This window comes from Bos indicus, chromosome 15 (genome assembly GCF_029378745.1).
Source record: "Bos indicus isolate NIAB-ARS_2022 breed Sahiwal x Tharparkar chromosome 15, NIAB-ARS_B.indTharparkar_mat_pri_1.0, whole genome shotgun sequence".
Taxonomy (NCBI): Eukaryota; Metazoa; Chordata; class Mammalia; order Artiodactyla; family Bovidae; genus Bos; species Bos indicus.
In genome coordinates this window covers 45386535-45414066 of record NC_091774.1, presented here as the reverse complement: position 1 = coordinate 45414066, position 27532 = coordinate 45386535, and the positions used below count along the sequence as shown (strand labels likewise).

The following is a 27532-nucleotide window of genomic DNA, read 5'->3' as shown; positions in this document are numbered from 1 at the left end:
GCAGCCCTGAAACAGTGGCTTAGGCTGGAGAAGGAAATAGTGACACATATGCTCATCCCTCCACCAGCCTTTCTCAGTGTTTTCACCAGCCATTGAGTGTGTCATCTATCTCCCATGGTCTAATGTGGAGGATGCCGACCCCTAAGATACTCTAGACTATCTATGATGCTAAATTTGGATAGAGAACTCCCCAGGCCATGATTTCAGGTCAGGCAGGTTTCCCCCTGCACCCTGTGCCTCCCCACAGACCACACTTTCCAGGGCCTGCCTCGGGTACCTCTTGGAGCTGATCTTTAGAGCCTTGTTCCAGTTAGGCCCTGCCCAAAGCATCAAGATTTGCAGTCTTCATCTGGAGCTTACCACCCTTCACTCCACAAACCACCAAGAGCCTAAGACACCAAGCAGCACTCTATACCTTCCTCTGAAAAATGTATCCCTATGTCTATTTACACAAAGTCTGTCAATCCATTCTTCCTGCTCTTGTTGGCTGTAGCAGACATCCAGAGGAGATGGGGTGCCCATTCGTGCTTTTGTTCCCTTGTCTCCTGAACTTTACTTACATTGACATACTTATTCTCTGTAGGATCCAGTTTGGGATGGGTATGGGGCTTTGTTTTGGAAAAACTATGTGCTAATTCCTCAGTTCGGTTCAGTCACTCAGTCATGTCCCACTCTTTGCGACCCCATGAATCTCAGCACGCCAGGGCTCCCTGTCCATCACCAACTCCTGGAGTTGACTCAAACTCATGTCCATCGAGTTGGTGATGCCATCCAGCCATCTCATGCTCTGTTGTCTCCCCTTCTCCTCCTGCCCCTAATCCTTCCCAGCATCAGAGTCTTTTCCAATGAGTCAGCTCTTCGCATGAGGTGGCCAAAGTACTGGACTTTCAGCTTTAGCATCAGTCCTTCCAATGAACACCCAGGACTGATCTTTAGAATGGACTGGTTGGATCTCCTTGCAGTCCAAGGGACTCTCAAGAGTCTTCTCCAACACCACAGTTCAAAAGCATCAATTCTTCAGCGCTCAGCTTTCTTCACAGTCCAACTCTCGCATCTATACATGACCACTGGAAAAACCATAGCCTTGACTAGACAGATCTTTGTTGGCAAAGTAATGTCTCTGCTGTTTAATATGCTCTCTAGGTTGGTCATAACTTTCCTTCCAAGGAGTAAGTGTCTTTTAATTTCATGGCTGCAGTCACCATCTGCAGTGATTTTGGAGACCCAAAAAATAAAGTCTGCCACTGTTTCCCCATTTATTTCCCATGAAGTGATGGGACCAGATGCTATGATCTTTGTTTTCTGAATGTGGAGCTTTAAGCCAACTTTTTCACTCTCCTCTTCCATTTTGCTCAAGAGGCTTTTGAGTTCCTCTTCACTTTCTGCCATAAGGGTGGTGTCATCTGCATATCTGAGGTTATTGATATTTCTCCTGGCAATCTTGATTCCAGCTTGTGCTTCTTCCAGTCCAGCGTTTCTCATGATGTACTCTGCATAGAAGTTAAATAGGCAGGGTGACAATATACAGCCTTGATGTACTCCTTTTCCTATTTGGAACCAGTCTGTTGTTCCATGTCCAGTTCTAACTGTCGCTTCCTGACCTGCATACAGATTTCTCAAGAGGCAGGTCAGGTGGTCTTGTATTCCCATCTCTTTCAGAATTTTCCACGGTTTATTGGGATCCACACAGTCAAAGGCTTTGGCATAGTCAGTAAAGCAGAAATAGATGTTTTTCTGGAACTCTCTTGCTTTTTTGATGATCCAGTGGATGTTGGCAGTTTGATCTCTGGTTCCTCTGCCTGTTCTAAATCCAGCTTGAATATCTGGAAGTTCATGGTTCATGTATTGCTGAAGCCTGGCTTGGAGAATTTTGAGTATTACTTTACTAGCGTGTGAGATGAGTGCAATTGTGTGGTAGTTTGAGCATTCTTTGGCATTGCCTTTCTTTGGGATTGGAATGAAAACTGACCTTTTCCAGTCCTGTGGCCACTGCTGAGTTTCCCAAATGTGCTGGCATATTGAGTGCAGCACTTTCACAGCATCATCTTTCAGGATTTGAAATAGCTAATTCCTAGACCTCCACCTGTTTGGCGGAATGACTCCCAGCCCATTTAGGCCTTGTCCTTTGACCTGGCTCTCCAGACTAGTCTGTGAAGAATTCCAAAGAGTCTCTGTTGGGTCCAGAGTGGGAGAAGGACAACTGTCATCTACCACAGACTGACAAAGACCCCTGGGCCCATAGGGAAATTCTGTAGGTTTATGATGAACTAAGACTGTTTTCCTTGACTGTAGAGTTTGTTTCAATATATTTATAGATCCAATTAAACATTGTTAGTCAATTCTGACTATGCCTTTCCTAATTGAGCCAGGTACCTGGCTCTTTTTACATAATCATTCTTTCCCTGTCTCTCTTTGGCTGGAGACTCTTTCTTCCCATTTTAAATTCTCCTCTGGTATAATCCATGGGACTGTGTGATTTTTGATTCTCTCTGAAACTAGTTAGCAGCCCAAGTACCTGCTTACTCAAGTTATAAAGAATAAATGTCAATTTTCTTCTGGGATATCAATTGTAGAAAGTTTGGGGGTTCTTCTACGACACCCTTGAGTAAATGACATTTTGTTCCCCCCAAAAAAAGTGTCTATAAAGAGAAGACAAAATACCAGGTTAATTGGTTGAATTATCCAATAAATATTTAATGAGACTGACTGTGTGCCAGACACCATCCTGGGCTCTTTGAAGAAGTAAGGAGTGATGTATAATTGATTCACACAGAAAGTTGTAGCATCTTAGCAGGTAGAACTAGTTGTCTGCATTTTATGTAAATAATTCTTCCTACACTTAAATTCTTTTAGACCAAGAAATTCAACGTCTGAAAATGGGGATGGAAACTTTGCTTGTTGCCAATGAAGACAAGGTAAGATGGCCACTGAGCCGCCCTGTCCTTTCCCTGCAGACCTTCCTGGTTCTGTTTGCTCCCTTCTGGTCTCTGATACTTTGGGCAGGGCTGTGCCCATCAGGACACTGACTCAGGGAAGTGTCAGGAGATCCACCTCTGCTTCCTGGAGACTCAGCTCAGTTACCTGCTTTTGATTTTGATGCCTGGGAATTTTGCCTAAATGGAATCTCTCAAAGGCAGAGTAAAGCCATGGCTGTTCAGGCTGGTTTGGGGGAAAAAAATACACTGGGGTTACTGCCTATGTCATAGCTGTTGCTCAGACTCCTAACAAAACTTTAGAGCCATCCACCAATCAATCCCCCATGTTCATCATCTGGTGATAGACCCTTCATAAAACTGGGACAGACCCATCAGCCTTCTTTGTCCTTCACGTTGAATCCCTGTACAATCGTAACATAGCCACCTCCATACTACAGAGCACCTATCTGGCACAAAGGTCAGCTCTAAGGATCACAGCCCTGCATTTTACAGACCAGGAAACCGAGATTCAAAGTGCTTGAGTAGTGTTGCCCAATGGTCAGGTAACAGCAGATAGCGGAGCCAAGGTCATACCCACGTTTATCTAACTCTGAAATTCGTGTGTCGTCCCAAGTCCCCAGCCTTTGCTGGGGAAGAATTGATCCCCTCCGGAAATTTCCTCTGTTATGTAAGGAATCTCAGACTCCTTAGGTATTGAGATAAATATGACAGCTTTATTTTAGTCTTTTTTTTTTTTTTTGGCATGTAGCTTCAGAGGACAATGGGCTTCCCATGTGGCTCAGTGGTAAAGAATGTCACCTGCCAAGCAGGAGGCACAGGTTCAGTCCCTGAGTTGGAAAGATACGCTAGAGAAGGAAATGGCAACTGACTCTAGTATTCTTCCTGGGCAATCCCATGGACAGAAGGAGCCTGGCAGGGCTACAGTCCATCGGGTCACAAAGAGTCAGACATGACTGAGCGACTAAGCAACGGCAAATAGAGGACAGTACTTGGGTCAGGAGGCAGGTTTCAGTGGCTACATCAGGGGGGTAGGGAGACAGTTTCTTGCTTCAGGAAACGTTTGAGACGTTCGAAGGCTGTGTCAAATGGGGGTTGTTTTATAAGTAGAGATTGGACTCCTAGCCTTCAGGGAGAGCAGGAGTGTTTACGACGGCCAAGGAGGCAGACCACTGAGAACCCAGGGCCTGGGCACTCTGTCTCCCTTTGAGGTGTTCTAGAGGTTCCACCCAGCTTTTCCTTTCTGTGTGCGCAGAACGTAGCCTGGGCCCCACATGAAATCGCCTCAGGTGCCAGTGTTGCTGTTTACATGGTAATCTGTTTTGCCCTGTGACAGGACCGTCGGATAGAGGAGCTTACGGGGCTGTTAAACCAGTACCGAAGGGTGAATGAGATCGTGATGGCAACCCAAGGTAAGAGCAGCGGGGAGCTTACCATCTTCTCCCCAAGGTATTCCATCTCCACTGTGTTAAATGCCGGGCAGTCCTGCCAGAAGAGTCTTCATTTTCATTTGGAAAAATGCTCTGCAGGAAGATGGAGCTGGTTAGACTGCCCTGGATGGTGGGAAACTGGCAGCTCTTGATTTCCAGAAATTTTGTCAAATGGCAGACAGTTCAGTACTTCCAGGGACTAAACTTTCCAGACCATCAAGAGAAGAAAGCCTTCAACTTGAACCACTGGGAATCCCCACCCTCAGGAGATCTGTGCATCTGCCTGGCATACTTTTTAGAGGCAGTGAGTGTAGCCAAACCTGGATCCGAAGGCAATTTAGTACCCTCACTGGGAATTAGAGCCTATCCACCTCCTGGAGAGTCTAAAAGCATCCCTAGCAGTGGCCAGGACACTCGGGGAGCCTTCTTTGAGTTTCTGGGTGCTTGGGTTCCCATAGGAAGTCACAGGGCAGGGAGAGCTGTTTGTGTTTCATACTTGCTGCCCAGGCAGCATCCGTGTTGTGTGGGCACCCTGGGGCAGATGCCCGATGGCTGCCTTGTTGGTCACGCTGTTGACCCGGGCTCCCATTACAGATCCCGAGAAAGCAGCTGTTTCACAGGAGAGGGCTGCTATGAGGGTGCTCAGGAACCTCTCATTCGGGCTGAGCTGCTGCTCCCTCTTGGGGAAGAGCCAACCCCTAGTTTGGCTTGTGGCTGCCGGTTGTCACCCAGGGCCACTGCCAGCCCTGCACGCATGTCACAGGCTAATTTCCTCTAATCCTTCTGGATCTTGGGTTAGGTGAGGGCCTGAATGCCTGTGGCCAAGGAATGAGAAGATTGGAGAGGAATAATTGGGGGGTGGGGACTTCTCTTGGTTCCCCCAGCTTGAGCTTTGACCTTGAAACGGCCTCCTGGAAGCCCTTGCTTAGATCTGAATCACACTTTTAATGTCCCTTAATGTTTTTCTTTATCCCTCTTAATGAAGGAGAGACTGTGTTAGAATTTTGTGGTACAATTATAGGTTTCTAAACAAGCCATGTCGTGGTAATGATCTGCATTAATGCTTCCAGGGCCTTCAGAAAGAACTCTCTCCATCAATGAGGAAGACCTGGAGGGAGGTTTCAGGAACTGGAACACTGCGAATAAAGGCCCCGAAGACCTATTTAAATCAGAGGTACTGTGTTTCCATTAATGATGTGGGGTTTCAGCAGGCCCCGGGAGCTTGCCCTGAACCTGGGGGAGGATCAGGAACCTGCCAGGTATAAATCTTGACAGGTAAAAAAAATTAAACCAGTGGAGTCACCGCAGAGGCTTTGGGGAGACACTGAGGGTGGAAGGAGCCAGGGCATAGGCCTGTGTTCCTGTTGGGGAGAACAGCAGAGTGGATACTAGACTTCTGAGGATGGGAATTTTCTCTTTTCTAAGCTTTGTTTTGGCCATGCTGGGTCTTGGTTGCTGTGAGGGCTTTTCTCTAGTTGCAGCCAGCGTGGGCTGCTCTCTAGCTGTGGGGTGCGGACTTCTCTTGTCGCCGGGCACAGGCTTTAGAGCGCATGGGCTTCAGTAGTTGCGGTTCCCGGGCTCTAGAGCACAGGCTCAGTAGTTGTGGTGCACAGGCTTCGTTGCTCCGTGGCATGTGCAGTCTTCCCAGACCAGGGATAGAACCCATGTCTTCTGCATTGACAGGCAGATTCTTTACCACTGAGCCACCAGGGAAGCCCCAACTTTTCTTTTTCAATTGGTTTCCTTGTTTATTTTTGCCTTTACTCTCTGGAATTTGAGCATAGACCAAAGGGGTATTTTTATTTACCACTGCCTCTCCAGGATCTGCAGTGATGCCTGATACCCAGTTGTATTCAACAAATATTTCTTAATGAATGCATCTTGCACATTTGGAGGGATAATGAACTTTTGAAGTGATACATTCCTGTTTCATAGACAACCTCTCTTCCCTGTAGCCAGCATGCAGATTTCCTTTTCTCTTGTTACAATTTGGTCCAGTTCTATGGCTGCCTCTGGACTTAGTCTAGATACACTGGGCAAATAAACTTGTAGTTACAGATCTCAGATGGAGGAGGGACTTCAGCCCAGAATTTAAAAGGTTCTTAAAACTCCAGAACAGTCACACTGAGGAGGCTTAGTCCAGCTAAACCCTTTTAATTAAGGGAGGGGCAAATGTGTCACCTGGTGGCCCAGTTAGGTAGTCAGAGCAAGCACCCCAGATTGCTGGCAATGGTGGCAATAACTGATATCCAGTACCGGTGTGATTAGCACTGTACATGACTCACCTCATTTATGCCTCATGACACCCCATAAAAGATTCTTCTTTTATTGTGCCGTAGCTGAGGCTCAGAGAGGGTAAGTAATCTGCTCTAGGTCACATAGCAAGTGGGTAGCAGAACTTAGACTTGAACCCAAAAGCCCAGGCTTTTAACAACACTACATACTATAATGCCAGAGTTCTTTCTAAATAGACCAGGAAGATACCAGGCTCTAAAGAAGACAGCCATTAAGTCAGTGAAGACATTAAATTGCGTCCTTGTCTACCACCATTAGCTTGCGTTCATTCCACCTGTGAGACCCTTGCTTTTCTGACCTTGCTAAGCCCATTCTCATCTCTCAAGATTCAGCTTAAGTTTCTCCCCTCTGAAGCCTCCCTGACCTTCCCACCAATGAGAAGGGTCCCTTCCGTTCCCATACTATTAATATATTATAGGAGTGTTGCATTGATCTTTCATCCTAATTAACTTACCCACCTCCCTGATGGCCTGTCAGGCAGTGGATGCTGCTCCTGTTTGTTGATTGACTGTATGAATTACAGTGTTGCTCATTGCAAACAGAAATCCACTCTGGCTAAGTTACAACAAGGTGCACAGTGGCTCACTGAATGAAAGGAAAAGCTCGAACCAAGCTCAAAGAGGACAGGGCGCAGGGATTCGGGTGTCAGGACTAACTGGTCAGGACTCTACTGCAAGGATGTGAGCTTGGGCCCTAGAAGGAGAGGCAAGTTGGCCATGGCTTTCAATATATCTTGCTTGTTGGCATCTTAAAAAAGCAAGGCACCAGTGTTGCTGTACCCCCCGTGGCTATACCCAGGGCGGGAGACGTGCCTCCCCAGGAGGAATTGTCCAAACAAGGGGAAAGGATGGAGGCCGGTCTCCAGGCAGCGACTGTTCTTTCCAGTGACTCTGGTTCCCATGCAGGTGTCTCCAAGAGGCAGCCCTCCCACGGCGGGGCCACCCCCACTACCGCAGAAATCACTGGAAACCAGGTAGGAGGCCCAAGCGTTTCCGTGAAGCTGCTGTGCTCTCAGGCCCCTCTCAGGGCTCCAGACGAGGTGGTGATCACAGCCACCCTGTCCTGGGCCCACCTGCCCTCCCGTAGTCAGGGCAGCACTCCAGGCCCAGCAGTGGTCACAGCAGGGCCAAAAAGGTGGTGCAGTCATGAACCATGCCCATGTCCCCTGCTGCAGAAGGGCTTCCCTCCCCACAGGCCGAGGGGCCGGGTTCTTGTCACTGAGAGGAGTTCTGGCCAGGGCCTGGGGCCTCGGGGAGGGGGCTGCATCTTCTCTGTGCCCCCAGGGGCTCCTCAGAGCAGAGAGTGCCCCACGCCATGAGCCTGTCATTGCTGCCAGCAGCTCTGGCATGGCCTTCCTGCTCTCAGAGGGAGGCCAGCCCTGTGACAACACTCCACTCTCTCTCCAGGGAGGGCCTTTTCTCCTCACAGGGAGGTTGGTCCAGTTGCTTTGAGGAAGCTTCAGATAGCAATGAGCTTATTGTGGGCTGGCCTATGTGGTCACCAACTGCCTCCTGACTGATACCTTCGAAAATCAACCTACTTCTAGTTACTGATGTCAGCTCTTGAGAACACGTTTCCAAGGAACAGGGATCTGGAGCTCCACTGCCAAGGGCAGGCTGTCCTTCAGCCAAGTGACAGGAGTTTCCCCAGAAGGGCACTGAGTCTCCAGAGCCTAGGCACTCAGAACCCCCCATTTTCCATAAAGCCATTGTTACTGAGCTTTTAGCCTCAGAGGAAAGCAGTCATGCCACGGATGGCGACTGGCCAATTCTTAGTTTTGCAGAATAAGAAATTTGCTTGATGAGTTCACTCAGAATGAAGTCAACATTGAGTGACTCGCACTGACTAGACTCATAAGAGACTAATGTAGCAACAGATGCTGATTTATTCATATGAACTGAGAAGTATCACTGCCAAGGAGACTTGTCACAGGTAACCCTTGTGACCATGGGTGGTGGTGCCGCTTCTCTATCCAGTTGGTTCCCTTCTCTGCAAAATAGTGCCCGAGAAAGCTGATTCCTCTGAGCAGACTGCTCAGGGCTCACAGAGTTGGAGCAGAGGGACAGAGGACCCCAGCGGGTGATGCTTTGAGCTGTGGCCGACGTGCTCATCTCCACTCGCAGGTGGCACGGCCTCCCTCCCTGGATTTCTCTCACACTCACAGACCAGGCAGTATTGGCCCCTTTTCCTCTCTTTTGACTCCACAGACATTGGCTTTCTCTTATGACCACACAATAGCCAGTGCCCACTGATGCCACTGAATTGTGTATTCTTGGTTTTTGAGGACTGTCAAGGACTTTTGATTTGGATTTCAGTGATGCTCTCATGCATTACCAACACATGGTCAGACCAGACCATCCCCAGAGTGGGCCAGACTCATCTTACATGTAACAGTTATGATGAGAGGGTGTTGAGTTTTTTCCTGACCTTGACTCTGAGCCCAGGATGGAATACCAGTTAAATGTTGAAATATCCTCTGTACGAATGATACTACGTTCCTCCTCCTCCAGTAACTGTTTCCTTTTTTATTTTCTTTTGTGTTTTTCCAGGACTCAGAAAAAACTCTCCTGTAGTCTCGAAGACTTGAGAAGTGAATCTGTGGACAAGGTCAGTCCGTCAGTCTATCCATAAAGATGACTGAGTTATTTCTTTGAGGTCAGCACAGTGCCGCGACATGCAGGCCAGGCGCTGTCCCTACCTGATGGAGGCTTTTATCAAGTTGTTGAGGAGGCAGGAATTTTATGAACATTTTGAGAAAACTGGTCAGCTATGGCCCAAGGCATCCTAAAGGCACGGTGAGTCAGAACACACTGCCTGGAGTTGATGAGAAAAGATGTTGAGGTGGGCATGGGTAGGTTTGGAGAAATGGTTTGGGGAGCAGGAGGCGGTAAGGTCAGAGGCGGGAGTCAGATGGAGCCAGAGTTCTTAAATCCTGGCCCTATTTCCCCAGGGCACTTGGAATGTTGCAGAGGTTTTGAATGAGGATATAATGTGGATAAAGATGCCCCTGGGAGTGGGTTATGGAATAAAGTAGAAGATTGGAGAGGAAGCTTCTTAAAGAGTCTAAAAAGACAGGAGGAGGGCTTTGTGGTTCCTTATATGGGGCTAGCCCTTGACCACGTGGGTGCCCCTGTGCTGGAGAGGAGGGTCACGGATTCTTGGGCAGCGAGGTCGTTGGATACACAGGGGTGCTGCCCTGTAGAGCACCCCAGTGACCTTACTGCGTAGATCCCTTGGGGTCCACAGTGGGAAACCAGGAAGGCAGGAGCCTGCAGTGGCTTTGTTCCATCACGTGCCTCAGGCTCCCTGCGGTCTGTCCAGGCCGTTAGACAGTGACCTGTGTTCCCTCCACCGATTGTGTTGATCTGACATAGAGATGGGGAGGGAGCGAGGGGTGAACCTTGCAGATCCAGGCCAGCGGGTGGCCCTGAGTTGCTGCCATGACTAACACGGGTCTCTTTCTCTCCACATAACTGAAATGCTCCTTGCCGTCCCCTAGTGTGTCGGTGGGAACCAGCCCTCCCCCGTGGTAGAACCCAAGGTATTATACATTAACCGCATGTCCCTGTTGTCTGTATGAGGCTGCGCTGTTTGCTGGTCTTTTCATTTAGCAAGTTACAGCTTTAGTAACCTTAAAATATGTTACGTGTAAGGGGTAAAAGAAAAGATGAAACCTCCTCTCCTGCTTTCTTCTTCCATGCCCTCAGCTGGATACTGTGCTTTCATCTCCCTTATCTGTGCAATAGGACTTCTTATCTCCCCCATCTTACAGGCTCTGAGAAATCCGTTTTTAAGGCAGAGTTGTTCTGATCTCTGGGGAGGGAGAAGTTATGATCTCAGCACACAAGCAGAGGAGTGAGACCGCTCTCGTCCTTTCTGTGGTGATAAGTCACGGTTAAACACCCAGGGGCACACTCAGCGCAGGCGCACGGATCCTTCTGCAGTGTCCCTACATGTGGATGTCTGGCCTTTGCTTTCTAGGACTAAGAACTCATGACATTGTAAGACACCCTCTGTATTCTTCTCCAGCCCCGTTAGATGCACGTCTGGACTTCCCTAGAATGTGCCTCCACTGATGGGCTCTCCCTGTGGAGTCCACGCAATGAGTCAGTCTCCCCTGCTCCTGACAGCTCTGGAAGTGGAGTCCCTCAGGCCCTCTCTCAGTTATCATCTCCTGTGCACATTCACAGGCCCTTAAAGGTCCTAGTCCATATCCTTGGAGCGAGCAGTGAGTCCTCTCTGTTGTGCCGGGACCACACTTGAGCCTGGTGTAGGTGGGGTCTGCCCGCTGCCTTCCTCGCTCCAGGGACTGATCTTGTCGTTAACTGCTGTTACTGTAGACCTCGGGTGTATGATATTCTCTGTGCTTCTATGTCCTCATGTGCTAGGCCAGGGGCAGAAATTGTTATTCTCTGTTTAGAAACAATAAAATGGAGGTTATGAGGGGCTAAAGAGAAAGAACTTGGCCCAAGTTGGTCTGACTCCCAGCGTTGGGTCTCCTGCTCAAGGGCGCTGCCTCTGTGCCCTTTCAGGGCAGCGCCGTCTTCAGCCGTCTGCTGCTCCTTGCCTGGGATTTCCATCCCCTGACCAGGGTCATTCTTCTCAGAGACTGCAGTGCAGTTCTGGCTTCGGGCACTTCCGTTTCCCCTGTGTGTGTGCTGATGTTGCATTGCCTTCTCCAGCAATGAGTGCTTCCTTCCCAGCGTCTCTTTTGGCTGAGCAGAGCTGAGAGCCCTTTCCAGTGCCCTTGGTTCTTTCACTGTCTTTTTCATGTGCCTGAGCTGCCTCTGAAGCCTTCTTCCACAAGGCTCTGCCCTCTGTAAGTCTCAGCTCTCCAGCGAGCTCCTAGGGCAGCCCTCGGGGGTAGCCTCGGCTGTCTCTGCCCTGTCTTAGAGGAGTGTGTATGATGGTACGGCAGGATGTGTTTCTGAACCCTTCTCCACTCCCATATTTCCTGTATAAAATGGAACTTTGGAGCCATGCCCTTTAGCTGTCAAAAATTTGTGAATGCTGCCTTCCCCACAGTCAGTGGTTCCTGGGTCTGACTGTGCGTCAGAGCAATCTGAGACGCATGTTAAAAACACAGACTCCCAGGGTGCACTCCCACAGGGGCTGATTCATGGGTGCAGTGGGACCTGGGTTTTTATATTACAAGTGTCCCAGGTGATTATAAACCAGCCCGTGTCGGGGCTGGTGTTTGGAAACTGTTGCTGTTGATCATAAATCTTAACAGGTCCCATCTGTCCCTCATGGATCATCATGAACTTAAAGACTGTGTGGTGTCCATCTCTTCAAGTTCCAGTTATTTCTCCCTTACCAGCCAGTTCCTTCAGAACCCCTTGAAAATTTAGCCCACTATTCTCATCTCTCTCCTTTCTGAGCTGATTTATATAGGATTAGTATTCAGTTTTCAATGACTAAATTGAGTTTCAAACAATTTCCAAGGCATGCCTTTATAAGGAAAGTAAATTCAGAAATTTACTGGGCACTTGGCTTTTAACTAAATGAAAGAATCGCAGTCACTGAAGTCTCCCACTACTCTTCTGACTTGTTCGTTTTGAAATCGGTTTCATCTTTCTTCTTTTCTACTTCTGTGTCCGATCAAGTGATCCACAATTGATTCCCTTGGTTACATTGCTTTAATTTCTCTTTTCTTTTCACTCAAATGAATTTACTACTGTGTTTCCCTCGGGTTTGTGGGTTTAGGGCCCATTAAATCCTTCTTGACCAAATAAGTGCAATTCTTTTTTTTTTTTAAGTGCAATTCTTCTTCATCTCGAATCACCTTTTCTTTTGGGGACCCTTTCCATGGCCAGAGTCAGCACAGGGCCCACTGCCCTGGACTGAACCTCACGCAGACTGTGACCCCAAGTTCCCGGGGAACTTCGTGCTGGCAGGCGGCCCTCTGACCCACTTTCTGTTGACACCTCCCCTGACTGTGTTCTTACCTTCTCGCTTCACCTTAACCTGCTGCTTTCAAAATAACTATTATTGTAATATATAAATACGATCAATAGATAATATTATCTATAGGGTAAAGCAATAGGTATAACATTTATTGGAATTCTGGTTTGTATGCTCAGAGAGCTTGAAAGGTAATTCTCGTCTGTTGATTCCTTAACCTCTGAGCACAAGGCCAGACAGCAAAGGCTTCGCCTTCTGTTCAGACATGGCTTCTGTCAGCCCTCGATTTGAGCTCGACTCTGTCCCCATCTCGCTATGCGGCTTTGGGCAAGTTTCTTTCTCGGAGCTCTGGTCCTATTGCCTGGCCTAGAGTAAATGACCTTTGAGGGGTCTTCGAGTTGGCCTCAGTTTACAGATGGTTCTTGAAGAAAAGCGAGTTGTTCCTGCATCCAGAGATTTCCTAACTGGGTTTGAGCTGGAGAGTGACAGCTAATTGAACATCTCCCTCCCTCTCCTTCCCTTAGGATGGCCCTTTCCTGGCGGAGCACAAGTACCCCACATTACCTGGGAAGCTTCCAGGATCCACGCCCAACGGAGAGGCTGCCAAGTCTCCACCCACCGCCTCCCCACTGGACCCCGCAGGGAGCAGCCCGCTGAGGCTGAGTGAGTGTCCAGACCCCAGGCTGGTGGCTTCTGGTGCCTCGGCCTTGGCACTTCCATTGTTGCACGAGGTCCCTGCACCCTCCCCACCACAGCCCACAGCTGGAGAGCAGTGGGGGTGGGCGGACGGGGCAAGTCGTACCTCAGGGTGGTCCCATGTCCAGAGACTATGGCTGTCTTTCTGGGCTCACTGTTCCCTTCCAGAGCCCAGAGAATCAGGGTGTGTGCCCACCTTCTTTCCACCTGTGATTATTCTACCCCCATTTTCTCTTCTCCTCTGTTCCTCCTCTCTCGACTCCTTCCTGACCTTCCTATTTTTCCTCTTTCCCTCCCTGCTAGATACCACACTCCACCCTCCCTGGCCCTCCCCATTCCTCCTCTGCCTCCTGATCTCTTTCCTGTCTCTGCCTTCCTCTCTGCAGCCTCTCTCTTACCAGTAGGGTGATATTATGTGCTCTTCCAAGGAAGAGCATTTCCTTAGAGAAGTGGAGTCAGTGGGCAAGGATGCCAGTCCACCAGTAGCCTTTTGGTGCTTAGGATCTGATGGAGGTCTTTGCACAATAGGCTGTATTTCTCCAATAGCAGCAGCAGATTGGTAGCGGGGCGGGGTGGGTGGGTGCTAGAAGACCAGAGCATTCTGGTCCTGACAGAGCTTTCCCCACCCTTGACTCCTCATCTCTGGCTGTTTCCGAGCCAGCCAATGTACAGGCTTCTGCCCTTGGCCAGTACTGCCTTTGGCTGCAGAAACTCCAGATAAGCCCTTGAATGAATGTGTCCTAGCGACACTCAGACTGGACTTTCCTGCAGCTTCGGATCATTGTAGTTTGATCTGAGTGAGCTCTGGCATGTGCACAAGAGCAGTGGGCGGCCTGGCATATTCGGCCCTCACAGCTGCCCCTCTCCCTCCATGTGTGTGGATGCCTTACCTGCCAGGAAGTGGCACCAGGAGCATTTGGTCCCCTCACTGCATGACCCTGCAGGTCAGGCTCAGTCACCCTTCACCCCCACCCTTCCTTGTGGGATTATTTTTCTTCCTGTTTGAGTTTTTCCCTCTTGCTCGATGACTCTTGTTTATTTCTTTGCTTCCCTATAACTCTGTTGGGCTGGACTTTGGCCTCTCTTGCTTCTTCATGTGGCTTCTCTGCTTCTTGGTTGGCTGGAGACCGTGGCCGGAGTGTCAGTGCCCCCGTATTAGGTACTGTACCCTTCCAGGTGAGGTGGAGAGTGAGATGCCCTTGCTTGCCTCCTGGGACACCCTCCCTTTTCCAAACATTCAGCCAGGTCCCCCTGCTGCCTGCACTCCCGCGTCTCCCTGGGGGGAGAGAGAGGAAGCTCCTTGCTGGAGTTATCCTGCAAGTACTGGGGCCCCGTTTGAAGACATTGCTCACCCAGATTTGAAGCCTTAAGCTCACTAACTCCCCAGAGAGAAAACCTGGAATGTGCCTGAGCCCCTACTGGTCTCCGAGATCTTGCTGTAAAGTTCTGCCCTGAAAGCAGGGCTGGGCAGACTATTCTCGACTCCCACTGAGGGAATGGCCCAGGCTTGGGGATAAGGTTTGCAGAGGTCAGGTTCCTTCTTGTCATTCACATGTCATTTCATTCTTTCAATCTCAGGAGACACAGAAAGTGGCTGGGATGACACTGCCATGGCCAATGACTCATCCATGTCATCGGGCACCGAGTCCAGCCCCCAGTCTCCCCTGACACCAGATGGTAAACGGAGCCCCAAAGGCATCAAGAAGTTCTGGGGAAAGTAAGTTGGTGGTGATGATCATTAATTACATTGTTCAGAATTAATATTCTTGGCTGAGCAAAGTGTCTCCATAACCCTCCTGTTTAATTAGATTTTGGAACAGCAGTAAGCACAGAGTGGTTACATGTAGAGAGAAGACTTTGAATTATTTTTTAAGGCCCAGAGAAGGAGAACTATGAAAGGCACCCCTTAAGTATAGCCAGTTGCCTTACATGTCATTCATTTTAGGCATCAGTCCATCCCACAGACCCTGAGAACATCCTCTGCAGCTTATGCCTCATGTGCTTTGGAGAGATGCATGGGTGAGACCAATTTCTTCCTCCTTAGGGCTCAATCTGTGTCTTAAGCGATCTTTGAAGATAGAGTGCTGAGTCTTTGCTGGCCTTGGTGACCCAGTCTGCAAAATAAGGCAGAAACTGGGGCCTCCTCCCAGGCAGCAACCTGCACTTTGACCCCTCAGGGAGAGGGACCCCATCCTAGAAGCAGGGTTAGAATTGAGGCTGGGTCTTGATGCTGGCCCTCAGGGGAGGCACTGGGAAGCAGGGCCATCCAGAGCCCTGGGTGTGGCTTGTGAGGCCCTATGTAGGGGGAGTGCACTGACCTCAGGCTTCCAGTCTGCCCTCTGATGGTCTCCATGGATTCCTGTCCACACAGGATCCGAAGGACTCAGTCAGGAAACTTTAACACCGATGCTCCAGGGGTGGCCGAGTTTCGACGAGGTGGGCTCCGGGCAACTGCAGGGCCAAGACTGTCCAGGACCAGAGACCCCAAGGCTCAGAAAAGGTAAGGCTCCCTCCAGTCCATCTGCAAAGAACCATGTAAAATCCTGCCCAGGATGGAGTGGGGATGGGGGCTGGATGCCCCAGAGCCTCCAGAGATGGAAGGCAGGAGCCCCTAGGCCAGAGCTCTATCCCTTTGACACGTGTGGACATTGCTCATGCTTATTTCTAGGTGCACTGAGGCAAAGGCAGGGGCTGCCTACAGCCAGGGAGGCGGCACTCCAGCCCCACGAGTAAACCTCAGTCTCAGAAGTGTGGGGTCAAAAACAAGTGCTTGTGAAAGTTCTTATGAGGCTCACGTGAGCTCCTCCAATTTAACCCTGGCGTCAGCTGGCCACATTCAAGGGTCCCCTTCCCCCGGGAGACCGGTAGAAAGAGCACGGCCTGCTTCTGGGGAAGCCCCTCCTTTCACACAGACCTGCAAAAGGCTGTGGGGGCAGCAGGCAGATCTGCCCTGATCCCTCATGACACACGGTACCAAACCCTCCTGCAGGGGCAGCTTGGAAGGGCTTATCAGGGGATCAGAATGGGAGGTTTTCATACAACTGTTCCCCTCACACCCTAATAAAAAAGCATTAAAAAAAAAAAAACAAAAAACTTTTCCAAAGATCGCCCTGGTGGACACCCTCTTGCCACCAGCTTTATCCCCCCGCTTTCCCCAAATCTCCCTACTCTGAGAAGAGCCTCTCCCTTCTGACCTGCCCAGGTGAACCTCTAGTCCTGTGTCTTAGGGAAACCCTTTTCCATAACCTCTGCTCCCATCAGATGATCCCCACGATATATCATCTCCAGCGGAATATCTCCTACTAAAGTCTGAGTTTCTTAGCCATGAACAGGCTCTGGGGGGCCTTTCTCAAGATTGGACTGTGACATTTTAAATTTAACCAAACAGTAAAAAGTAAGGATTTTTTTGTTTTTTGGCTGCGCTGGGTCTTCATTGCTGCGCGTGGGCTTTCTCTAGTTGCGGTGAGTGAGGGACTACTCTTCATTGCGGTGCTCAGGCTTCTCATGGTGGCTTCTCTTGTTTGCTGAGCACAGGCTGTAGGTACACAGGCTTCAGGAGTTGCAGCACATGGACTCAGGAGTTGCGGCGTGTGGGCTTTTAGGGTACACAGGCTTCAGTAATTGTGGTGCATGAACACAGTTGCTCCATGGCCTGTGGGCTCTTCCCAGACTAGGGATCAAACCTGTGTTCCCGGCATTGGCAGGCGGATTCTCATCCTCTGTACCATCAGGGAATTCCAAAATGTAAGGTTTAACCCTCTTAATTTTCATCCTCCTGAGACTGCCAGACACCAGTGGCAAGTGCACGTAGGACTAAGATGTGCACAACTTGCAGACTAATTCTAGTTACAACAGTCCAGACCTTGGTGAGGGGGGAGTGATGTTTCCCTGGTATGGCATGCTGTTCACAGACCTGCACCCCTGCGGAAGGGAGCATGTGTGGACATAGCCTGCTTCCCCACCCAGCCCCCTCAGGTTCCCAGGCCTTGCCAGGCTCTCCCATGTACACTCTCAGGACCTTCGGTGAGTGTCCCCAGACCCATCCTCCAGATGTCTTGCAGAGAAAACCCGAGGATGCGTAGCCCTCCTGGTCCTGCTCTGCGAGGGTTGTGGATCCGTGTTTACCTTTCTATTCAGAAATGTAAATGCTCAGCAAATGTTAGTTTTTAGAGACTAGAGAATCTAAGGATATGGTCTAAGAAGGCAGAGACCAGTTCAGAGCCATTAGAAAATAAGCCACAGGAAGCCTTTCCATATATTCCATGAGTATTCTAATCTACTTGGCAGTCTTCTGACCTTAGACATTAATGGTTCTGGGATGAAAAAATAAAGCCATCATAAGTTTGAATGATGAAATTTTGTTCCACTTCTGGCTTTCCTTTGGATTTATTTTTGAAGAGGGGATCATTGGTTGGGTGTAAGAACTTCTCTAAGACCCTTAGGCGTTTTTCCTTAGAGCAGGACTGCCTGGTTAAGGGGCCCATTCACCGTCTGCCAAGTCACTTGGGTGTGGGGCGGCCAGGGTGGGGAACTTTCTCTGCCAAAGGCAGAACTGCAGTTCTAACCACAGAGTTGCTTTGTTTGGATGTCTTTGTGCTTTGTTAACAGTAACAATGGATGACAAGGAGAATGGGAATGAAGGCCTGATAAGACTGTATGTTTATCACAGCTGTGCTTGTGGTAACAAAAATGAGCTTGCTGGTGGGAAAGAAAGGCCTTTATTACTCTTTAACAGAAGTGTGATATAATTATATGCTAATACTCTCTGGTATTTATAGTTTATAGATATTTAGGTGTAGCCTTTAAAAAATATTGTCACCAATATTCGTATAGGAAAAGTTCATTGTTACTGAAAGTCTCCAACCCTAATCCTTTCTTTTTTTTTTTTTCCAGTGGAACAGTTGTTTGCTAATATAGTATTTGATAATGACGTTTTATAGGAACTCTCAGGTTATAGAAGAATCCATGTTTAAAAATTTTCCTGTTTTGCTGATTTACGTTCCAATGGACAGAGGAGCCTGACTGGCCACAGTCCATGGGATCGCAGTCAGACATGACTGAGTCATACACACACACACACACACACACACACACACACACACAGAGCACTGCTGTACAGTGAGTGCTTGTTGCACCTACAGCCTTCTCAGCATTAACTACTTGCAGCTTTTCTTTGTTTAAACTTCTAGTTTTATAGGCCTCCTCAAATTATATTCTTATTGTTAATTTTGTTTACATGTTTATTTCTTTTGTGAATTGTGAGCATTTTTGCCCATTTTTATTTAGTTATGAATATCTTTTAGTTAATTTCTATTTGTTCTCTATACAGTATATTAAGATATTAAGCCACATCTAAAAATTGTGATAGATCATTTTTCAGGTTTGTTGCAGACTTTTCTTTGATATATGAAATTTTTAGGTTTGTGTACAATAAGTTACCAACTTTTCCTTTGTGATGTCTTTCATTATTTTGTTTTAAAAATTTTCAATAATGTTTTTTAAACTGGTTTTAAACAATGAATTTTTTAAAAGTAATTTTTAAAAACTTCAAAAGTCATCTATTTAGAGATTTATTTTGACGTGCAGTGACAGTTTTTTTTTCCCCAAGAGAAAGTAGAGTGTAAATGTTTAAGTCAGCCAGACTTTAAAGCCACACGTTTGGCCCCCATCTCTGGAGGGGTTTTCTGAGTTCGTCTACAGAGTGTATTGTCTTAGTGACTCTAGCTTATGAGGAGTCTCTGATCAGAGTGCTTCCCTGCCTCAGACCCCATCTCACTGCCTTTGTCCCAGGGTCATTTACTTGTCTGGGCCCCTTCCACAGTCCAGAGAGGGTCCACCCAATGTACTGACAAAGCCCTGTGTTGAAATTTTTTCATAAGTAAGACATTTCAAACACAGTTTTGAGACTGCTGACTCTTTACTCCAACTTCCCCTTGGTCTATGCTTAGACTAATATCAGATGACACTGGAATAGCCGTGGGCATTCTTGAGAGCTGACTTAGGGGAAGTTGAGTTGGGAATCCATTTAGTTTGGGTTTGGTGGAATTATGTTGATGTGGTTTGCAGTCCCTTCGTGTTTAGCTTACTAAGGTTTCATTAATTAGCTGTCCTACTATAAAAATGGCTGCCAGTGTGCCAGTGTGCCCAGCGCTCTGACGCAGAGACTCAAAGTCAGAGATCTTGTTCCAAAACGAACTTGTCCTCTGGCATTTGGTTTCAGAAGTATGAGGTAGTGGGAAAAGAAAGAACATTTGAAATATACAAAACCAGAAGCTAGTCTGTGGGAAGTCTTTCCAGTCATCAGATTTGCATAATCCCAAACAGGAGATTTGGTTCTCTTGGTGCTTATTCAAAACAGAAGTCCTCTCTTTTCAGAAAAGGACTAATGAAATACGTGCAATGGTAAGGGCACCCTGTGTTCTCCATCCACCATGGGAATGGCCTGTTTGATAAATTGCACGTACATCATTTTAACTGCAATTTGGAAAGATGTTTTGGAGCATGTTAGTAAAACAAGTGGTTTGGCTGTATACGAAAGGTACTTTTCTCTGTCATCTCTAAATCACTTAACACCATGTTCAGCCCCGGACCAGAGTATGGGAGACCCTGGCACTGACAGAACCCCAGGAGGTGGGAAGGTTGGGTTTGCTATTGTGGGAATACCACAGGCTTAGGAGAGCAGAGACCATTCACAAAGCGAGAAATGGGAATATGATTAAGAATAGAGGAGTATGTCAAAGCTCTAGGATGTTTTGAAAAGGTCTACAGGACAGAGGCATTCAAATTACAGTCTCAAAAACACTATTTCACCTCAGAACTAAAATGTCTCTCTGATATGTAGAACATTTGTTTCTTCCCAATTCCCAGAAACTTAGAAACTAAAATTAAAAGCTAATAGAATGTGAAATAAAAGTGATAAAGTGAGCACTGAAATTAAAAGAAACTAGTCTGATATTAAGAAAAATATATACACAAAAAATCCCAGATCAAACCAAATGCAATAATTCACCAAGAGCAACAGATAAATTCCAAACAAAAATAGTGAATTTGTGGTTGTTGTTCAGTTGCTAAGTCATGTCTGACTCTCTGCGACCCCATGAACTGCAGTACGCCAGGCTTCCCTGTCCTTCACCGTCTCCCTGAGTTTGCTCAAACTCATGTCCATTGAGTCAGTGATGCCATCCAACCATTTCATCCTCTGTCACCCCCTTCTCTCGCCTTCAATCTTTCTCAGCATCAGGGTCTTTTCCAGTGAGTCAGCTCTTTGCCTCAGGTGGCCCAAGTATTGGAGCTTCAGCATCAGCATAAGTCCTTCCAGTGAATATTCAGGGTTGATTTCCTTTAGGATTGACTGCTTTGATCTCTCTGCTGTCTAAGGAACTCTCAAGAGTCTTCTCCAGCACCACAGTTTGAAAGAATCAGTTCTTTGGCGCTCAGCCTTCTTTATGATCTCTCACATCTGTACATGACTACTGGAAAAACCATAGCTTTGACTAGACAGACCTTTGTCAGCACTGAAATTAAAAGAAACTCTCTTTTAAATAAATGTAATTAAATAAGTGATGTCTCTTTCTAATACGCTGTCTAGGTTTGTCAGCTTTTCTTCCAAGGAGCAAGTGTCTTTTAATTTCATGGCTGCAGTCATTGTCGGCAGTGATTTTGGAGACCATGAAAATAAAGTCGGCCTCTGTTTCCATTGTTTCCCCATCTGTTTGCCATGAAGTGATGAGACCAGATGCCATGATTTGCGGTTTTTTGGTGTTGAGTTTGAAGCCAGTGTTTTCACTTTCCTCTTTCACTTTCATCAAGAGGCTCTTTAGCTCCTCCTCGCTTTCTGCCATTAGTGTGGTATCATCTGCCTGTCTGAAGTTGTTGATATTTCTCCCAGCAATCTTGATTCCAGCTTGTGCTTTATCCACCCCCACACTTGCATGATATACTCAAAATAGTGAGTAGGTTCCTTGATTGTTGTTCAATAAAGTGAATCAAATTTCTTGATGATTTTACATGATATACTAACTTTGACCAAGATGATGTTGCCTAATATGCAACAGCCACAGGGACGTTAAATAAATGTCAATTCAAAAAATATTTAAGAAACACCAGAAAGCTTGAATGCTGTGGAATTTTACAGCTTGTATCTAAAGGACACTTGATAGTTTTCCTAAATTTAATGATTCTAAAATTGTATTTAACAATACCATTTTTAAATTGTGAAGCTGAAAGGATTTTTTAAAAAACTATCAAAATAACAAACATTGGTCCATTGTGCTAGAAGGAAGGTGGAATTAAGCTTCTCACAGAAAATACAGCCCTGCCCTACCCACAGATTCAAATAACCACATATCAGATTTCTACTGGTTGAATCCATGGATGCAGAACTCACAAATACAGAGGGCTGAATGAACTATGCCATTTTATCTAAAGGGCTTGAGCATCCCTGGATTTTGGTGTCTTTGGGGTCCTGGAACCAATCCCCCAGCAGATACAGAGGGACAGCTGTGTTATTGAGTTGTTGACATATGAAGCAAGCAGAGTTACCAAATATGAAGGTAAAGCACTATAGAAGTGTATTTGGAATTAATAAAAACATTATTTTTCTGGATTCCATGATACTTTTACGTTTTTGTTAGATTTGTAACTTTTGTGATTTTTTAAATTCTAAATACACCTTTTGTTCTTAATTTTGTATTCAAATTGTGTATTCACATAATCCATCTGCACTCAATTCTTAAAGAGGTCCCCCGCCCCAAATTTTATAAGTTCCAGGTCTCAAAAAACCTAGATCTGCACTTATTCATGATTTGTTAGAAACCTAGGCTCCAGGCTGAGTGACCAGCACCTGCTCTAAGGCACACATCATCTCCTGCATTAGTTCTAACATGGTGCTTCCTGGTCATCCTGACTCTTTAAGAAATCCTCTCACTTTCAAGGAATTTTTTAATGCCTCATTCAGGCATAAAAAAAATTTTTATTTTAACCAGCATTTTAGAAGTACTTCCTTAGAAGCAGTCTTTTGGAATAGCCAGTCTTCTACATTCCATGAATCCACCTTTATTTAAAAAAAAAAAGGATGTAAAGTTGCTTTGTCAACCTCCCCCCACCCCCCACAACTCAACTGGGATTTGAGTGTGCCATTATATTCAGACTTTAAATGAAAAATTGATGTCTTTAAGAATTGATGGCTTTGTAAAGCCCAGGCTTCCTGTCTAGGAACATGATCTAGCTCTTCATTTATTCATATCCTTTTTATGCTGCTCAGTTGAGTGTCATCATTACCACCTCCCCCATCTCCACACACAAGGACCCACTCAATTCTCGTAAAGGCAGCACTTAGACATTTTATAATTTTGGTTGCTATCAGTGGGATTTAAAATTATTTTAACAACAATATTAGTGTCTGTGCATTGGTATATAGAAAATCATGTATGTCATGTAAATATTAGGAATATGTGTATTTTATAACTAGCCACCTTACTGAGTTCTCTTGGGGTTTCTAGGTAGACAATCATGTCTTTCTGAAAAGAGTGGCTTTATTTCTACCTTTCTAATAGCTATATTTTTGCTTTTTATTTTATCTCTTCTTATACTCACTGCAACTCTGACCAGTGTTACTAGTGTGATAAAAGTCTTTTTATTGCCTTTAATGTGAATGCTCCTAGTATTTCATCAGTAAATAAGATTTTAACTACTGATAATTGGAGTTTTTTTTAATGTTTGAGTACTGATACTCTTTCTCTAGCTTTCTAAGCATTTTGGTAAAAATGATATTAAACATTATGTAAAACATGATTCAGGTGTGGATCTAAATCCTAATCGGCTTTGGTTCAAGTGTGTATGTATGTGGACTGCGTGTTCGTGTGAGCACAGCTTCCTGTGTATGTGTGTGTTAAGTACCTCAGTCGTGTCTGACTCTTTGCGACACCATGGACTGTAGCCCTCCAGGCTCCTCTGTCCATGGGATTTTCCAGGTAAGAATACTGGAATGGGTTGTCATTTCCTATTCCAGGGGATCTTCCCAACATCAAACCCATGTCTCCTGTGTCCCCTGCATTGGCAGGCAGATTCTTTACCACTGCGCCATCAGTGACGCTCTTGAGCACAGCTTCCTGAGGCACATATAACTGCCCCAAGCTGTGAGCAGCTGCAGATCTGAGATTCCCACCAGGTGTTATCCCAGGACACTCAAGAGTCTATCTTGAATGAGTATGTTGTGGTTCAACTGGATCCCATTATGGGGGTTGTGTGTTTAAACCTGGTCCTTTTTTGTGAGGCACTGTTCAGATGGAGCCCAGGCGCTCATGCTCACAGGGTCATTTCCTGCTTCCAGTGACGCCAACGCCCCCTTTGCCCAGTGGAGCACAGAGCGTGTATGCACGTGGCTGGAGGACTTCGGCCTGGCTCAGTATGTGATCTTTGCGAGGCAATGGGTGACTTCTGGCCACACTTTACTGACAGCTACCCCTCAGGACATGGAAAAGGTATGAGCCCTGGGTGAGGAGGCTCCTATTTCTCCCCAAACCAATGCATGGGAAGATGAATTCCCCCCATTCCTTCCCACCTACCACCCCGACAACATGCCCACACGTAGGAAGATGGGCAAAGGAGGCCAAGATTCTGTTGCTGCAGGTTGATCCCAGGGCGGTGGGCAGAGGTCTGCTGTTATGCTCCACCCAGTGGAGGATCTCCACCCAGACACAGGAGCCTCTGAGAGCTGGGCTGCCTGCTGAGATTTCACAGCCGTCTCCATCTTTCACTTTCAGGAGCTGGGAATTAAGCACCCCCTTCACAGGAAAAAGCTGGTTTTAGCAGTGAAAGCCATCAACACCAAGCAGGAGGAGAAGTCTGCACTGCTGGACCACATTTGGGTAACACGTAAGGACAGGCAGATGTGTGTATGTTTCTGGCAGCTCCCTGGGAATGTGTGCCTCAAAGGCAGCTGTCTCCTTGGGATAGGCAGACAGATTACTAAACTTTAGGGGAAACACAGCTGGAACTTGAATGATAATTTGCTGCTGCTTTCTTTTTATGTGTTTTTTGCATCCACAGTCTCTGATTTTCACAAGTCTTACTTCCCCATTTGTGTAGGTTGGCTCGATGATATTGGCTTACCCCAGTACAAAGACCAGTTTCATGAATCCAGAGTCGACGGGCGGATGCTGCAGTACCTGACGGTGGTGAGGGCTCTTCCTCCAGTGTTTCAGTCCCTATGAGCACCCAGCTCAACGTGGGCGTCCCCAGGGAGGTTATTTTACACTTGATTCCACCACCTCCAGCATATCCTTAAGGTCTTAAAACAGTGTCATTTGTCACATAAGATGCCCCAAGTAGCGAAGTACAAACTATTGTGCCAAGGAGAACTGTTGCTGTGTCCATGTTGTATTGTATGGTCTGGAAAGGATCCTCATGGGGTGTTTGTCACTTCAGAAGCTCTGGTTCATGCACCAAAACTTTGTTCTTCCAGAATGATCTCCTCTTCCTAAAAGTCACCAGCCAACTACATCATCTCAGCATCAAATGTGCCATTCACGTGCTGCACGTCAACAAGTTCAACCCTCATTGCCTGCACCGGCGGCCGGCTGATGAGGTAAGGGCAGGGCGCTACCTGTCCAGGTAGCCCTGAGCCAGGACACCTGTAAGATAGGGAGTTAGAAAGCCGGGACATTATCGTCACTAAGTGGCTGCGTTTGGGACCATGGTGCTATGGATTCTTCCCTTTGCTAGGGCTTCATGATGCCCCAACATGCCTGTGGCCTGGACTCTGTGTCCCATCGCAGCCACTATACCTCCAACGTCCATCTCCCTGGGGGCGATACATGCTATGGGCTGGAGGGCAGTGGCAGCAAGTCTTTTAAAGGTGTATAACGATTAAAGGGGACGAGGAGGTGAAGCAAAGGAGAGAGAGGGGAGAGTGGTGAGACAAAATGGAAAGATGGTGTCAGAGTATGCAGAGGAGTGGAAAAGAGCCTATGAGGAAACCAGGTGTTTCAGAATCTCTGGGTAGGTAGAACATTAACTGACCTGCAGCTCCAGATTCACAGGGAATCCATGAGCAGGTTTTGCTAGAGAAGAAATAGTAGCGGTAAACACAGCAACCCACAGCCTGGGGAATTCCCTCATAATCTTCCATGAACCTCAGAGTTCTTCTACAAGGTTGTCGGTAACACCCTGCCTCCTGTGTTCTGGGAACTGAGTCCAACCCTGCTTTAAGAGTATGGTCTGGAAAGGATCCTCATGGGGTGTTTGTCACTTCCCAGGGGATTGAAAACTCCTATTTGTACTCTCCATCCCCTCTTTTCTTCCTGTTCAACAAAGCACATTTTGAATGCCTTCTATATGTCAGGCACAGTGCTGGGCATTTTGAAGACCCAGATGCCACTTGAGGGCACTTAGGTCTAAGTATCTTAATGTGTATTCTCCAAAAACATTTGGCCACGCCAGTGAGATCTTTATTCTATAAAACACTCAGCTCATCATTGGTAGTCCTCTTTTAAAGTGCTTCTGCATCACTGAATGAATAACTCCATGCCTTCATGTGTTAGTCTTGAAGTAATCAGAGAGTCAGGGAGTAACGGGATTCTGGAATTCGATATCTCAGAGTAAGAAGATCCTGCAGGTTGAGCGAGAGCTTAATTTCTTGGAAACTAGGCAGGCTCTCAGGCAGCTTGCATGGAGGCCCGGGTCTGTAGGCATAAGGGAAGGCCTGGGTGAGGCGTCTAGGGCTGACTGACTCATAGGGGCTGGCTCCACAGAGGAGCCTGGTAGGACCTGTAGGCCTAACTTCTCCACTCTCCTTCTCCCCTCTCACAGAGTAACCTCTCTCCTTCAGAAGTTGTGCAGTGGTCCAACCACAGGGTGATGGAGTGGTTGCGGTCCGTGGACCTGGCGGAATACGCGCCCAACCTTCGTGGGAGTGGCGTCCACGGAGGGCTCATTGTGAGTGGCTCTTTGAGCTGGTCCACTTGCCTCAGTGCTCCTGGGGTATTCAGGAACTGACGTCTAAGGGCTGGACATGCATCCCAGTAAGAAAGTTGATACTTCATCGGAACTCCTTGCATAAATTGAAATTTCAAAGTAGAATTTGGTCTGTTGTGGCTGAGATTTAATAGGCTTCATGGAAATAAGATGGGCTCTGGAAAGACTTTCTCTGCTACAGGCCCAGAGGAGTGCAGGACAAGGGGTCTGCATGAAAACTGCCCATTAACGAGGCAGCTCCACCTGCTGCTAGAGGAACACGGGGCTGGGCAGGGAGAGGGCACCTAGGTGTCACCTCTTGCTTGTCATGGGACGATCTGTCTCAGCACTCAGCGCCATCAAGAGGCAAAGCTAGCAGAGAAATGAGGAAGGGGTGGCTTGGCCATCATCCGGAGTGGACCCTGGATGACAAAGGATGAGAAGGGAGACAGCCTTGGCTAAGAGGGCACAGCTCTCCATTGGCACAGTCGGGCCCGTGCCGGGAAGCAAGCAGGGTGGGGACACAGGACAAGTGCCCTCAAGGCACCTGGGTCGATGGGGGCCTGTTTCTCAGTGTCATCACCTGCAAGCGCTGGTGGTCATCACTGGCTGACTTGTCTTGTTTCTTCTTAGATCCTAGAGCCACGCTTCACAGGGGACACCCTGGCCATGCTTCTCAACATCCCACCACAAAAGACGCTCCTCAGACGTCACCTGACCACCAAATTCAATGCCTTGATTGGCCCTGAGGCTGAGCAGGAGAAGCGAGAGAAAATGACCTCACCTGCTTACACACCACTGACCACCACAGCCAAAGTCCGGGTGAGTTGCCAGACCCTTTCTGGGGTGGCCACAGGGACCTGCTTTCTGCCCCTTAACTTGGGCAGCAGATAAGCCCGGACCTGGTGCCAAACCCAAGTGGGCTGCCTGGACGAGGAGGCTCTCGTGACTTCTGCTTTGGCTTCTACCTTTGGTTTGATTTTATGTTACTCTTTGTTAGGCCAGTTCCCAGCCACCCTTGAGTCCAAGGGTGTGCAGGTTTCTTTATACAGAAATGATGTGCAGGCAGCATCCAGTCCTCTTTCCTGATGTTACCTTGACTCGTTTTGCAAAGCAGACAAGTTCCCAAGTGTGGGTGCCCTGTGCCAATTAGAGCTGTCTTGCCAACTCAATGAGTGGCCCCGTCGGCAGCCAGCCCTGAAGGTGGCCAGCACACAGCTAGCAGAGGTCCCGAGGTCATCTAAGCACCAGCACCACTCAGTGGGGCTCTGAATCTCACACATCCCCCCTGCCTGAGCTGTCCTGCCAACTCAGCACAGC

At 47.5% G+C, this 27532-nt stretch overlaps 1 protein-coding gene across 14 annotated transcripts in view; it reads left to right on the top strand.

The window, feature by feature from the left end:
- PPFIBP2 (PPFIA binding protein 2) overlaps window positions 1-27532 on the top strand; it is a 200269-nt gene that overhangs the window by 122761 nt on the left and 49976 nt on the right. For 8 of the 14 annotated variants that reach the window (XR_011570863.1, XM_070803725.1, XM_070803729.1 and 5 more), the window contains 16 exons: window positions 2854-2915; window positions 4270-4345; window positions 5434-5537; window positions 7564-7631; window positions 9208-9265; window positions 10158-10199; window positions 13087-13225; window positions 14385-14417; window positions 14837-14975; window positions 15630-15758; window positions 23589-23739; window positions 24022-24133; window positions 24347-24435; window positions 24723-24845; window positions 26069-26194; window positions 26846-27034. Coding sequence is in view for 13 of the 14 variants with exons in the window: in XM_070803725.1 (XP_070659826.1) it covers window positions 2854-2915; window positions 4270-4345; window positions 5434-5537; window positions 7564-7631; window positions 9208-9265; window positions 10158-10199; window positions 13087-13225; window positions 14385-14417; window positions 14837-14975; window positions 15630-15758; window positions 23589-23739; window positions 24022-24133; window positions 24347-24435; window positions 24723-24845; window positions 26069-26194; window positions 26846-27034 (1640 nt within the window). In the remaining variant the exon portion in view is untranslated. The remainder of the gene's footprint in view (window positions 1-2853; window positions 2916-4269; window positions 4346-5433; window positions 5538-7563; window positions 7632-9207; window positions 9266-10157; window positions 10200-13086; window positions 13226-14384; window positions 14418-14836; window positions 14976-15629; window positions 15759-23588; window positions 23740-24021; window positions 24134-24346; window positions 24436-24722; window positions 24846-26068; window positions 26195-26845; window positions 27035-27532) is intronic. The other 6 variants (XM_070803726.1, XM_070803731.1, XM_070803735.1 and 3 more) reach the window with 3 other exon arrangements.